The sequence below is a fragment of the Haliotis asinina genome, chromosome 2, assembly GCF_037392515.1.
Source record: "Haliotis asinina isolate JCU_RB_2024 chromosome 2, JCU_Hal_asi_v2, whole genome shotgun sequence".
NCBI lineage: Eukaryota > Metazoa > Mollusca > Gastropoda > Lepetellida > Haliotidae > Haliotis > Haliotis asinina.
In genome coordinates, this window is record NC_090281.1 from 50,759,097 (window position 1) to 50,773,919 (window position 14,823).

General features: G+C 38.4%; 1 protein-coding gene across 2 annotated transcripts; it reads right to left on the reverse strand.

The window, feature by feature from the left end:
- Nucleotides 1-137: 137 nt before the first annotated feature.
- On the reverse strand, nucleotides 138-14,516 carry LOC137272628 (serine/threonine-protein phosphatase 6 regulatory ankyrin repeat subunit B-like). 2 transcript variants are annotated; one of them, XM_067805023.1, is made up of 4 exons: nucleotides 14,414-14,516; nucleotides 7,157-7,247; nucleotides 6,203-6,302; nucleotides 138-3,644 (listed from the first exon to the last, which is right to left on the reverse strand). In XM_067805023.1, the coding sequence occupies exon 4, from the start codon at nucleotides 3,641-3,643 to the stop codon at nucleotides 2,309-2,311; it is 1,335 nt and encodes a 444-aa protein (XP_067661124.1). In that variant the 5' UTR covers nucleotide 3,644; nucleotides 6,203-6,302; nucleotides 7,157-7,247; nucleotides 14,414-14,516; the 3' UTR covers nucleotides 138-2,308. The 2 variants fall into 2 exon arrangements, with proteins under 2 accessions (XP_067661124.1, XP_067661125.1); XM_067805024.1 differs by lacking the exons at nucleotides 138-3,644; nucleotides 6,203-6,302; nucleotides 7,157-7,247 and adding an exon at nucleotides 8,969-10,598 and having other exon boundaries at nucleotides 14,414-14,494.
- Nucleotides 14,517-14,823: the final 307 nt, after the last annotated feature.

Here is a 14,823-nt window from a genome sequence, read left to right on the forward strand (position 1 = left end):
CTCCCAACAGAATTTGTTTCTTAAGATAAGCAGGACTGGGTATTCTTTAGCACTGACATTCCATATTCAGTTCACTCACTTCCTTGTCCATAGAGACCATCACAACTTGTAGGGTCTCGGAAGAGATGAAGAGTGGAAAGCATCAATGAACACTTTATTCGATACACCTAATACAAAATATGTGTAAATGAAATTGTAAAGTATATTCTTAATAATGAATCCAGCTACATAAACAGAAACAATCAAGTCACCTTGTAGGTCGTTGTGGTATGATGGTACACTATCAAATACTCACTGCGCCTGGCCCCCAAAATCCACCTTGCCTTGACAAGCAAGTATAGTTTTCTGGGGAGTCACTACATAGCTCATCAGGTGTATTGAGAGATAAATGTGTAATATCATCATCAGTTCCCTCTTAGTGTTTGTGGCGGTAGGGTAGCCTAGTGGTTAAAGCGTTCGCTTGTCCCACCGAAGACCCGGGTTTGATTTCCCTCATGGGTACAATGTGTGAAGCCTATTTTCTGGTGTCCCCTGCCGTGATATTGCTGGAATATTGCTAGAAGTGGCATAAAACTAAACTCACTCACTCACTCTTAGTGTTTGTGCATAACGCAAGACAAATCTTATGGGTAACAACTTTTTGGGTTATTTTCACGTTTCTCGGCTAGTTCATCAGGTTGAATAATGAAATAGTCATCATCATTTTGGAGTTTAATGTGAACAGTACAGTATATTCATATTTATGTACAGGAAGCCAGTTATGTAGGTAAGAATATACAAGAACAAGGGAAAAAGGAGATATAGTTAAGTATGTACAAACAATGAGGTGAGATGAAAAAGGGGACAAAAATGAAAGGAAGGGTCTGCTTTAACAATAAGGACAAGGGTACGTTTACATAGAGGAGTGGTTACAGAGTCTATGACTAGGGAGGTAAACCCCTTGATCCCTGCTCATCTCTGGCAATAGTGAATGAGTGAGTTTAGTTTTACGCTGCACTCAGCAATATTCCAGCTGTATGGCGGCGGTCTGTAAATAATTGAGTCTGGACCAAACAATTCAGTGATCTACAACATAAGCATCGATCGGCCCAATTGGGACCTGATGACGTGTCAACCAAGTCAGCAGGTCTGACCACCTGATCCCGTTAGTCGCCTCTTATGACAGGCATAGTCACCTTTTATGCCAAGCATGGGTTGCTGAGGGCCTGTTCTACCCCGGGACCTGCCACTAATCGTTTTATGTTGATTGACACAAAGAGTTTTCTTTTGCGCCTGTTACTGATGTTGGAATCCAGGATGTGAGTGTCTTGCCAGTTGATTGAGTGATCTGTATTTCTGACGGTGTGCTCTGAGAGAGTAGACTTAAGATCTGTTTTTCAAATGAAATTTTATGTTCGTTAAGTCTTATGTTATATTTATAATTAAGGGGCCAGAAAGTTTCTCCAATATAACTTTTTCCACCATCACAACTAATTTTGTAGATACATCCTCAGGGATTGGTTATCAAGTACCAAAGTGAGTGAATTTAGGGCCTTCTAGCAATATTCCTGCAATATTAATATCAGAAGGGGACACCAGAAATGGGCCTCATACACTGTACGTATGAAGGGAATCAACCCTGCTTCCTCGGTGTGACAAGCAAACACTTGCCATCAAGTACCAGAGAGCCTTAATTGTTAATAAGTGTACATTTCCATGTACCATACTTATATTGTTGTTCTCATTGCTGAATATTGCCTTACAACCACTAGAATCGGAAATAATAACATCATAATATAATAGTTTCATTGCACTTACCAAGATTGGCTCGAATGATAGATTTGGAACAAAGATTATGTCGACACAAGGGCCCTGTTCCATAAAGAAATGTCACTGCTGAGATGATTGTTCAGATGATGATGTTCAGACCAAATACAGAACGTTCATTCAAAAGAATAACAAGTTTTAAAAATACAAAGAAACAAATTCCATTTGAGTTTTTGCGGAGAGGGACAATAGCTGGAGAAATTGTGGGTAATGACCACTCAAATCGGTGATGACACCAGGTGTTCCAGAAAAGGACCAGCATGTTGTAACATTAAGATTGCTTTGTGGAAGGGTGGTGGGGTAGCCTAGTTGTTAAAGTGTCCGCTCATCATGTCGAAGGCCTGGGTTTGATTCTCCACACATGTACAATAAGTGACACCCATTTCTGGTGTAAGGCACCTCTCACTCACTCACTCACAACCCAAAATAATAGAACCTGCAACCAAGTACATCAAGATATTAGTTTACATGTACTGATACAGGGTGATCAGCAACATCAACACTAGCTGGCTTCAAACACGTCAGAAAACCTCAGATAGTTTCGGAATGCAGCTGGTAGCCGATTATCCAGTCTGTCAATGTTGAGGTCAATGTTGACAGGAATAGATTGGCGAATCTTTATCCTGCACAAAGCTGTCAATCTGAGTGGTGCTGAACTACACTCATGGATGAAGGCTGACAACTTTATCTTCCCCTTGTCTGACAGGTCACATTCTTCCACAGCTTCTCTGAACACCCTCACCGACTCCTCATCCATAATGAACCCAGCCATCACCAGAAGTTTTAAAGACGTGAGGTAGTCAGGTTCAAGGTCCCGTGACAATGAAGGGAAGACTGTCCACAATGACCTCCAGCCATCACGTTCAGGATAGACTCCATTGGCCAACAGTATGTGTATGGTTCTGACATTTACACATGCACAGGCATATTGTAAACAGTTGAAACCAGCATCATCTACTATACTGACATCAACTCCTCCAAATTTTAGGATAACCTCAACAGTCTTCCAAGAGTCAGCTTTGTCCATTCCACATGCAAAATGCAGAGCGGGTATTGATGAGTAGTTTGAACACAATCGGGATATGTTCACATTTGTCAGTTTCTTTCTAGATGTCAACAGACGCAGTCTGGCCTTCAAGCCATCATCATCAACACAATCGTTGTGACCCGTGTACAAAAGGCCCACACCTTCTGGGTTGCTATTGGTGATACAGTTCTGAAGACAAACACCACACAGCACCATCGGGTCAGAGCCAGCTTCTAGTAATAGTCTGATCAGTTCCGGTTCTGTACATGTTGTTGCCTGCACCAATGGAGAGGCATATTCAATATTTTGGTGGTTCACGTCGGCACCAGATTTAATCAACACACAAGCTACAGCCATGTGTCCCTTTTCACAAGCATGCATGAGAGCTGTGTCACCATTTTGGTCCCAAACATCGACAGCACAACCCTCCTGAAGGAGGCATTGGACCATCTCTGCTGACCCGGATCTGCTTGCTTGGATCAACGGCCAGAAAACAACAGGGGTGTGTGAGTAGTTTGGAATCGGCCGAAATATTTTACTTACATCCACCCCATGGGATATGAACAGTTTCAACATTTCTGTGTCTCCCAGCATGCATGCTGTTGTGAGAGGCACAACATAGTCTTGTTTCTCTGGACCTGTGTGTGTCTCTAAGTAGTCTCGAACAGCATCATGGTCTCGCTGTTTTACTGCTTCAGTCAAATCAGCGAGTTGAAGGGACCTTTCAGTTCCCCAGACGCCAGGCTTTTGGTCATACTCTGTCATCACCTCCATGTACTTTGTGACTCTCGGTACCACTGGCTGCATCATCCTGTGACAGGAAGTGAAGAAAAGAATGCTTTAATATTCAATATTTACACATAGCATTAGGAATTGGATAAAATCTCTTAACTGATGATTTGTTCATTACAACCAATCAATCGTGAAGTTAACTGGGAAGTGTCATTTAACAAATTTTCCTGGTTGTTTGTTTTCACACAAAAAATAAAGAAAACGCATGTAGGTTTCTTTGTATGTTTTTTCGGCAAATTGCACACAGTACAATTTAAAATTTCACATCTTTAAAGGTGACTAGAATGTTAGGAATGTAAATTTCAGGAAGTCTTTCAGATAACTTCAGTCCTGACGTGGAACAGGCTTGTAGTGCTTATGAAATGAAACAGACAAAACCAACCTTGTGCAAACACTGTTAATGCAAGCAAGAATTCCCAAATTATTTGAGTTCAATCAGGAGAAAACATCAGAGACTGCTTAGTCGTTCAGTCATTGTCATCGATTATTTAAATTACTCAGACAACCACTACTTACACACCTGTGAAAACTAAGTTTAACTGGTCTTCAGCAACCAGTTGCAACCAAAGGCGATGAGTAAGGGGGCTTACGGAGAAAACAGACCCCCCAAAAAATCAAGAGAGCGGTCAACGCGCAGGAGATAACAGCCTCCAAACCCAGAGAAAACGGACACTGTGCTTAGAGAAAAAACAGCCAACATAGTTGCAAGGACATTATCAGATTATATATATCCTAAATAACAGCTATTGATTTGAAGATTGATTGACTGTTTCAATAGTCACAATGAACAAACAAATTTGATTGATTGTTTATTTTACAGGTAAGATCAGGTAGTTCATGAAAGAGAAGAAGGATAATAAGGTAGTGTTTATATTGACGAGTGGGTTAGTAATAATAATTTAAACTTTAGTTCTTGTTCAGTTTAAAAGATTTGAATTTAATTTCTAGTTTTATATTTATATTTGCGATAAACTGGTTATTCCACCGTTCCTCAGGTGTTTATAACATACCATCACTTATCATGAAATTATAACTTGTTTTTGTCACGATATGACTGAAATATTGCCTGTGTGACTTACAATTCAGGTCAAGATATCCAATCACACCACTACTCCCTGTGTGCTGGCGGATGTGAGAGAGAGAAAACATACTTTCACTGCCAACGGCTGAGTAATGATAACATGTTCTTCGGTGTGTTTATTCAATAATTAATTGCTGACAGGTGAAGGCAAAAGCCCGAAATAATCCTTTCCAGTCATCTGCTGCAATTGTTGTCACCACACGTCCATAACTATGTCAGTCAGTGGAATGTCTACTTTATGCTCGATTATTAATCCACCACTGTTATCTAGCTCTAATCATCTGCAGCATTATAACAGCTATAAACAAAAATAAATAAAAAATGCAGTAGTATGGCTTTGCTTTGAAATTGTTTTAAGCAAAATTCAAATGCAGGACTTCCGTGATGTGAATCAACCTCAAATTTCAGAGTGACAAAAACAAACCCTTTGATCACTTGAATATACTACCTCATGCCTTCAAAAATTAGAACTTATGAATTAACATGATTAATTCAGAAATATGAGCATTGTTGTAATCTTTCTCATGTACTCAATATAACAGTACATTAAGTTTTAATGTTAAAGATTGAGAGGAAGGTATTACAGTCCACTAAATACTGTGATGATTTATCAACAAAAACAAATGCATGTGCTGAAACTTTTGAAGTGAAAACAATTCATTCCACTGATAAGGAATAATACTTTCAGAAATGAAAGAAACACAAAATGAATCTCTCTGGAAGTAATAGGCATTGACTGAATTTTTATTACATGGTTCAAATCCAGAAAAAAGATCAGCACATCCTGACATGACTGAAATGTAAGATTTGTTCATATTAGAGCAAAGTAGTTGTGTATTGTGCAATTTCACTTAAGTTAGCATTAATGTTCATGTCTATCTATGTCTCTCTCCAGGCCTCACACCAAATAATGTGTGATGTAATCATCTGTATTGAGAAATTAATGGTTCAGAGTAAATGCTTTCTCATTCATCAGGTTAATGGATGTTAACTTTTGTATATTTGAACATGAATGCACAACAAAAGAACCAGGACAACAGTGGTGGAAAACTAAGAAAACAGTTAATTAGCACTAATGGGAAATGGACAAAGAGATGCCAGAAATTAATTTAGCACTGATAGGTCACGAGCACTGCTTGATAAAAGAGAAAGGCACGACAGGGGATACATAGCATTGATTTGTAATCGTAATGGACACAAAGAATACAGGTGCATTCAAAACGTATTGGAGAACACTGACAGTTGGAAGGCTTGTGTTAATATATCCACAGCTGCTGAACATTAACTATAGACCTATGAAAAAGGTTGGATAGACTTGAAGGTCTTTGTACTAGTTAGTTTAAAATTCAATCTCCTACATGCCCCTACTTTCCCTTACCTGTTGATTCCCAAGGGGAAACTAACAGTTAACTGTGGGTCAGTCTGTACAAAAATTTAACAAAGAAATGTGATAAAATTAAAAGTTGTATTCTAAAAGTATTTGTGACTATCAATACCTTAGTAATTGACTTCAGTTGTAAATGCACACTTCAAAATACAGAAGTACCAGATTCATTCACTTTGACGAAGAGTTATCCGCCCCTGTCACCTCATGATCTGAAACAAACATGATATGGGTTTAAAGTTCCATGTCAGTTATTTAAAGAGACTGAAAACAGCTTGTTTTCATTTCATGTAAAAGATACATTCATTTGGATATGACTTCAATAAGAATGTTTAAGGATACAATATTTATAGTATTGCAATAGCTGATTGCAATAGACTATCAGTATCACAGTAGTATGTTCCATATTGTATTCCCTCATTAGTCAACCCTTCAAATCATTATAAATGTATTACAGAGACAGTACAAAAGAGAACAGCAGTAAAACCAAAGAAGGTATGACACAAAAGCACTGACTGAAGCAATGAAGAGAGATGGTTATGTACGCCTGTCCACAACAATGGGCAAGATTCTAAAGTAGGTCTAAGCTAAGTAACAAGGGTAAGAATGATGGTTGGTCTTCTTGTAATGTGAACTGAGAGACAAGAGTAAGCTCCCCTACATACGTAAGGAAAGGGTTTTTCTATAATGTTCTCTGACTCAGAATATAGCTGAACTGACATACCTAATGGGTTTGTAGTACATTCCATAACTCTGTCTATATATACAAGTCTAATTGCAGCACAAGTCTAAACCCAGATAGCATTCATAGGCAAACATTGGGCCAATGTTGGGCCAACAATGAATGTTAGCTGGGAACATACAGCTAACCAGTGTCCTCTGCTGAATGTCAACATGGACATTGTACTACATTTGAATCATGCCTACACAATGAATCACACTTGAAGCATTCCTACTCAATGGATAACACTTAAGATATCATAACGCAAGAATAACACTGCCACATAACAATATGAATGCAATAAAATATGTATCATAAAACACAATATAGTTCCCAGGCACTCACCTCCAGCTCCAAAAGATGCTCAAGATGTGAGTTCCACTGTTCCTCTGTGCTTATGTCACACGTCTGTCTAATATCAGGGAGAGCTGATTACCTAAACAGACACATGACTGGACAAATTATATACCCATGCCACAAAACATTATGAACATATCTCTGGTGTCATTACATAGACATTTTCACTTTATTGTGTTTGATATTTTGTTGATCCTGGAATACTGTTTGAAATAAACATCAGTCCCCAGACCCAAAGCCGACGGAATACCACTTGATTTTTTGTTTTTGATTTTTTGTTTCCTGCAGTTACTTATGGTCAACAGCTTTTTCATCCCCGATAACTTTGAGTATTATTTTTCAGAAAATATCAATCAGTAATTTCTAGTTTAAATTTCTAACAAAAAATCTTTAACTCAGTTTGCTAGCTGACGTTTTTTGTTTGCTGGGAATTACTTATATTGTCAGTTAAATACTGAGAGAGCCTACATATTTTGATCTTCACCCACAACCTTTTATGGCACTAGGTCCTTAGGACTGACAGTTTTTCAGGCTTAAGGGCAAACACTCTATGACCCCAAATATTCGCAACCAAAAGACCTCACCCTTGGACAAAAAGTAATTTTAAGGGAGCCAGTTTTGTTCTCAATCACACACACAAAGAATATGAAAATGTCAACCTTTTATAATGGACAAGTCTCTGCAATGTGTCAACTGAAAGTAGTTGTCAGAGATAACAGCATCATTTACCATAACGAAACTCTTATGTCAGTGATTAAAAGGGCAGTGCTAAAACATACTACTCAATTTTTGATAAGGATAATCAGATGGCATTCTATTTGTATACATGTGACACATGAGTATAGCTTATCGCTGATAGATATATCTATCTTTATCAGCAACAAGATAAACTGACTGCTATTGCAACTGATTATCTTTTGAAGCTTTTGTGTCCTATTACACTTCATCAGAGAAAATAATAAAATTGAAAACTACCAGCTGTAAAAATATCTTGAATTGAAAAATTCAAATTTTTCCTTGTAACAGGACATTTGTTTGTTTATCATATCATTAACTTCACAGAAACAGTGAGTGAGTAAGTGAGTTTATTTTTATGCCGCACTCAATAATATTCCAGTTATACAGCAGTGGTCTGTAAATAATCGAGTCTGGACCAGACAATCCAGTGATCAACAACATGAGCATCAATCTGCGCAACTGGGAACCGATGGCATGTGTCAACTATGTCAGCGAGCCTGACCACACAATCCTGTTAGTCGCCTATTATCACTAGTACAGTCATCTTTTATGGCAAGCATGGGTTGCTGAAGGCCTATCCTACCCCGGACGGGTCAGAAACACTGGAAGAAACTGGAAGTGTTGGATTCTGATATGGGTGTTCAAGGTTACATGTTAGGTCCTTGCCTTTGTGTGTGTTCCTGTTTGTACTAATAGTCCTGAGTAATACAGATCACTGCCAGTTTAACAGTGACTGAGTTTGGATTTACTCCACTTTTAGCCATATTCCAGTAATATCACAATGCCAGACACCAGAAAAGGGCTTCACAAGTTGTACCCATGTTGGAAATCGAATCTGAGCCTTCAGCATGACGAGCGAACGCTTTAAGCACAAGGCTACCACTCGCTATTTAATAGGATCAACTCGCCAAGATAGCATGCCATCTTTTACAATATGTGAACATCCTCTCAGACAAAATGCACTGACTTTCAGATGGCCACTTCTTTATCCAAGAGCCAGACAGAGTACCATGTTTTGATGTTCATTTTTATGACGCAGATGGGATTGAACCATTTACTGCTCTCCGGGTAGATAGTCCATTTATTATGCCATTATTGGTCACCTGACCACAGAATTTCTGCCTTTCAAGTTTCTTACGTATCATTTATATAAAACAAACTTTCAATAACACTATGATAGAGGCCAATATATCAACACATTTATTACACTGTTTTAAAAGTGCATTCAGATTAAATTCAAAACGAAGTTCAGTTCAAAACTATCAACAGTTTCACAAAATAGTTACATTTGTCGTCAGCTTCAGTTACATTGTCATTGATGCCATTGGTCAAACTGGTCTGGGTTCACTTTTCAAATGCAGATGGCAAATGCAATACTTTCATTATTTTGAATAATATCACTTCTACACTGTGTCACATGTTTTAATACATTATTCAAAATCAAACAACAACGGCGGTACTACATCTTCATACAAAAGATATCTCACAAGGCACTGTGGCAAGCCAAGCTGTAACTGTTCCACACATTTGTCAACATTTGCTGGAAGTAACTGCCGTAGTTTCACACAACAAAGCTCCTTTAGACCTAAAGGCAGCAACCTCCACTGAGTCACAAGGCTCACAAATTGTCTTCTTTCACCAGTTGAAAATTTGGTACAATCTTCTGCAGCTCTGCAGAACATCCTGAAAGATTCCTCTTCCATTTTGAAACCTGACAACATTAACAACTTTAGTACCAGAAAATAATCCTGAAAATTGTGTAGCATTGGTGATGGGAAAAACTTCCATAATGGTGTCCATCCATCCAAAAGTGAGTTTGCCCCATATGCAAGTAGAACCTGAACAGCATGAAGATTGACCGTGGAGCAAGCATATTGTAGTGGCAAGTAACCCGCATAATCTTTCTTATGAACATCATTGCGAACCTCTAAAATACTCACTATCACTTTGTAGGAGGGACAGAATAGGGGGTTGGAACAGGTTATATGTAGAGGAGGAAGCTTTGCTGTTGTCTCAACATCTTGTGGAAATGTCCCTTGGTCCAACAGATGTGTTCTACTTTCCAGCATCTTCTTGGAGGCAGTCAGCATTAACACATCTGTCAGTTCTAAGTCTGGGCATAGCTTGAACAGCATATAAACTCCTTTGAATTTGTTTTGCAAAATGCAGGTCAACAAACAGGTTCCGTTTCTCTGAGCTGGATCGGATCCATGCTCCAGTAGCATCTGTATTAAGGGCTCCTCCCCTGCATAGCAGGATCGGAGTAAGGCTGTCTCCTCATCAACATCCTCCAAAGTGACGTCTGCTCCTGAGCTGAGAAGCAGACGAGTAGCTTCAACATTTGAGTGGGTGCAGGCAAGATGAAGGGCAGTGTTACCATCCTCATCCTGGTCATTTATATCACAGCCTGCCTCCAGAAGACATTCAATAAGGTTAACTCTGTCTTCTGTGGTATCACAAGCAAAATGCAGAGGTTGTTTGGCTAGACTTTTTGAAGGAGCATTAACACTAGCTCCAGATGAAAGAAGTAGCAGTGCTATGTCCCTGGCATTGACATGACATGCCTCACACAAGGGTGTCAGAACATCATAGGCTTCATCTATATCAGTTATCTCTCCTGAGTCAAGGAGGCTTGCAACTCTATCTATGTCATTGTTTCGTATGGCGTCAGTGAGGGCTTCCATGATACCATCTGAAAAGAGGGAACCACACCTAGAGAAACCAGGGGAGTCATTTCCACACCAACTTAAGTAAAATACAGTATGCATTACATTGAACAATAATCCTGAATTTCAGACACTATTTTAAAACTCACTTGGAACTTGAAACGCTTTTATATGCCTCCCTGTTCCCACTATAACAGGTGAGTGAGTGAGTGAGTGAGTGAGTGAGTGAGTGAGTGAGTGAGTGAGTTTAGTTTCACGCCACGCTAAGCAATATTCCAGCTATATGGCGGCGGTCTGTAAATAATCAAGTCTGGACCAGACAATCTAGTGATCAACATCATGAGCATCGATCTGTGCAGTTGGGAACTTTGCCTCTACATTCATCGCCTATTTCATGGCAAGGGAATAATAATTCCTGTGTTTGTGTTGATCTTTGGTGTGATGAGTGAATAATTTGACCACTAGAAAACCTCACCGCCACTTTGAACGTTAGTGAAGGAGGCAAAAAGAGGAAGATACAGATATTGTGAATTTGAAAAAGGATAGAATGTTGTCTGCATAACAGGCAAAGATGGAAATCATTCCATTCCCACCAATACCTCAATGCCAAGAAACTTCCTAACATAAAAATTATCACAAACCCTTTTGACTTCAATGAATCAAGTGACCATTGACCTTCTGAGGACATGTATCTAGTGTCTGTCTTTTAGTAAGTGTTTAACAAGGTACAACATTTTCCTATGCATTTAGCAAGAAATAGGTTCATCCAATGAAATGAAATTTCATGCAATGAAATGCATCATGAAAGATACTGCAATTGTAACTGAACAATAAAATTGGTTAAAATTTTACAATGCACATAGCTCTACACTGTTAGCACATGGTTGTTCATGAATCATCAAACTCTATAATGTTTAGGTTACTTCATTCAAGTGTTCTATACTAAAACAATAACATTCTGATTAACTGAAAATATGTTTTTTACAACTGATAATCACTTTTAATCCTTCTTCTGATGATTTTCAATCATCAGAAAACCAGTAAATGACATCATTTCTAGTGAATGAACACACATGCTCAAATCAGTATGACAGGAATTCACTCACTTCTAATTACCTTTCATCATTGATAAAGAATAATACAGAGTTCACGAATAGTGTCTGACACTCTGACAAATCTGGCAGATTTGCCAGTGGTCAGACAGAAGTCCCCAACCTGCTGTACCCAATGTCTGATTGAATATATCACAATGACTTTGTCTGAAGTTGTTATTTGTGGCATGTGAGAGTGTTTATATATTTATGTTTATAATGTTTGTCATTATATAATGTTGATAATTTCAATGCCAATCATGACAAATGTTAAATCTGAAATGTATGTTTAATTTTATTCTGTGGGTCCTGTGAATTTTCAGTGGGTCAGACAGACATCTGAAACTTACAGGACCCAGTGTCCTGTTACTTTGAAACACCATTCGAGAACACTGACAATTTGGAGATTAACATCATTTATTGGCCAATTTCCGGTGTTATTGTGTATTTGAAGCATGGGAATGTTTCATTTGAAACCTCCGGCTAACGCCGTCAGTTCGAAATGCATTCCCGTATATTGGCCAACAAATGATGTTTATCGACATTGTAAACACAAAAGTAAACCAAAGGGTTTTACTGTCTGCACTTGTTTACATCGAGCAGGCCGTTTCAGCTGGTTCCCATGGTAGCGTCTCGAGTTGCTCATTTGTGACATTATTCTAACTTTACATCACAATATGATTTCAATGACGTCACCACTGTTGATGACACAACAAAACAATTGTTTATGTGTCAATATGCAGTGAATAGTCTTGCAGTTTCCGGGAATCTAATACCATTTGATCATGTTTTTCAACCAATCAGATTACAGAACACAGTAACTTTTGGTTTACAATAATAATAATAAAGTGAGATATTCTTTCTATAATGGTGTCATTTCTATAGATTAAACATCTCCTCACAAGATAGTGACATCATGTGAAGGATGTTACCTTTTAGATAGCGGTAGGTTGTTCCCCTTCCATGCAACTTGGAAGTGTACATGTAGTAAACTATGTTTATCAGTAGCAGTCTAAGTAAACTTGAGTCTCGGTGTTTTTCATTACACTCGTCTACTGAGTAACAAACCCTAGTGGTAGGTTGCATCAGTTAACCTGTGAGAATGACCAATCAGAACACAGCTTATTAAATTGGGAAAGGGGACATTTGCACATTCCTTCTGATTTGTTTTACCTCGAAAAGGTTTGCAAGAGAACGATTCCGAATGCTATTTTCTGTACAATCACTTCTGGCTAATGCACACATATAGCAGGCCACAGCACTGGCAACAGTTGCTGAAAAGAGCATTTTTGTCAATATTCAAGGATGTCAGCTTGCAGAAATATTAACTAATGGTAACGATGTCATCAGAAATCCATAAGCATATATACTGTGGCTCAAATATCTGTGTTTTATGCGGATTTTCATTTTTTTCAGTGTCAGTGACTGGGGAATACTGTAAGTCCCACCAAACCCATTGTCTGATCGTTTAAATCCGTACAGCCGTCTCTATATTTATTGTACAGTCATGGGTCGCTTAAAGGTTTCTCAGACTCAGTGCAGGAGTGTAACGAATAGTACTGAGACTAACTTTACTGATCATAATCATTGGCTGTTTCAGAGGTTCAACAAATGTTTTAAAAGCCACTTGCCACGGGGCAAGTGACCTTAAGAAAGTAACTTGTCCTGACTAATATTCCACTTGCCCTGACTTATGACATTATCATGATGATGAAATTGTGAAAGAATAAATCAACATGGTATTTCATGTTAATGTTTACTGGACTGTTTATTGAAAAGAAAAACAACAAAGATAACTCTACTTTATTGTGAAATTTAATAGCTACATTTTGAGCAGATATGAAATGAAATCCAAGCTTATTTGCAGTTTGAATCCGTTTGCAGAAATTACCTTGTAGACAAGTAAGATACCATTATTTGATTACCCCAATTGAAAACTGGCTTGTCCTGGGTGTCAGACGATGAGATTTTTTTATCCATGTGTTTATAATGAACATCCATACATTAAAGCAACGGATATCTAGAACTCTTTTGGTCCAGGCCATATGCTGTATATTTTAGTTAAAATGCCTATAACAAACGACAGATAACAAATTAAAACTAGTGGTCCTCTTGAGTATGTTAGTACCCTAATACTAGAAATTCACCATAAGAGCTATAGCATTGAGAACAGTTAAGACATGGTCATATGTATTGGGAGAAAACATGCAGAAGTTTACTGAAAGAATTGTGCGAATATGCAGGAAATATACAATATAGCCCCCATATTTGTACAGAAAAAATATAAAAATCCTCATCGCCCCCTCTTGTGATAAATTATGAACGGTCCCTTACCAACACAACAATTACTAGACTAGTAGACTATTACACGTGGACTTGGTTGGTTCTTTGATCTCGTCCAAAATACGTAGAAACAGTTTTCCACACTATGTTCCGGTTATTAAAACCGGTTTGGACTAAGCAGCTTTGGTGTTGTGCGCCGTTGTTTCTGTTACTACCCATGCAAGTTTTGTTGATGGCGTGGTCAGTCAGTTGACATTTATGCTATTTATGGTTTGCGGGTTCCAACGTCACTATCACTCATTCAATGGCACGCATAGTAAAACCACGCGAAAACCGGAGTAAACGCATCGGCAACAGTAACCGCCCAAAACGAATGGTGTACCGTGGAAAATTTATGTCGTTTCCTCTTAAACACAACACTGAACGTCAGTAGTCGTAGTCACATTCATACAGCTGATCACATTTACCTTTCGAATCAACACACGAGTCCTCCGGTGAGTAAAGTTCTTTGGCGGGACCCACTGGCGATGAAAGTGTCACTCAAACTTCGAGAACTGTTATAACCGAGACGAGCACTGATCCATTCTGGTTAGGTGCTGTTATATTTTACGCCACTATTTTGCCTTTGATTGCACTGTTTCAGTGTAAGCTAGGTAATTGTATAACTACACATAACTGGGAGAAATAGATCATCCAAACAACTCCCAATACAAGACAGATATATTTGCAACCAAGATAACCTGGGTTGCAAATATATCTAGATCTATGTAGTATTGGGAATTATCAGATTATAACGCAGATTTGAACTTCGATCCTTACCTGCAACTGTTACTGTTAAATGTTCGGCAATGAACTAAATGGCACAGACTTGGATTAT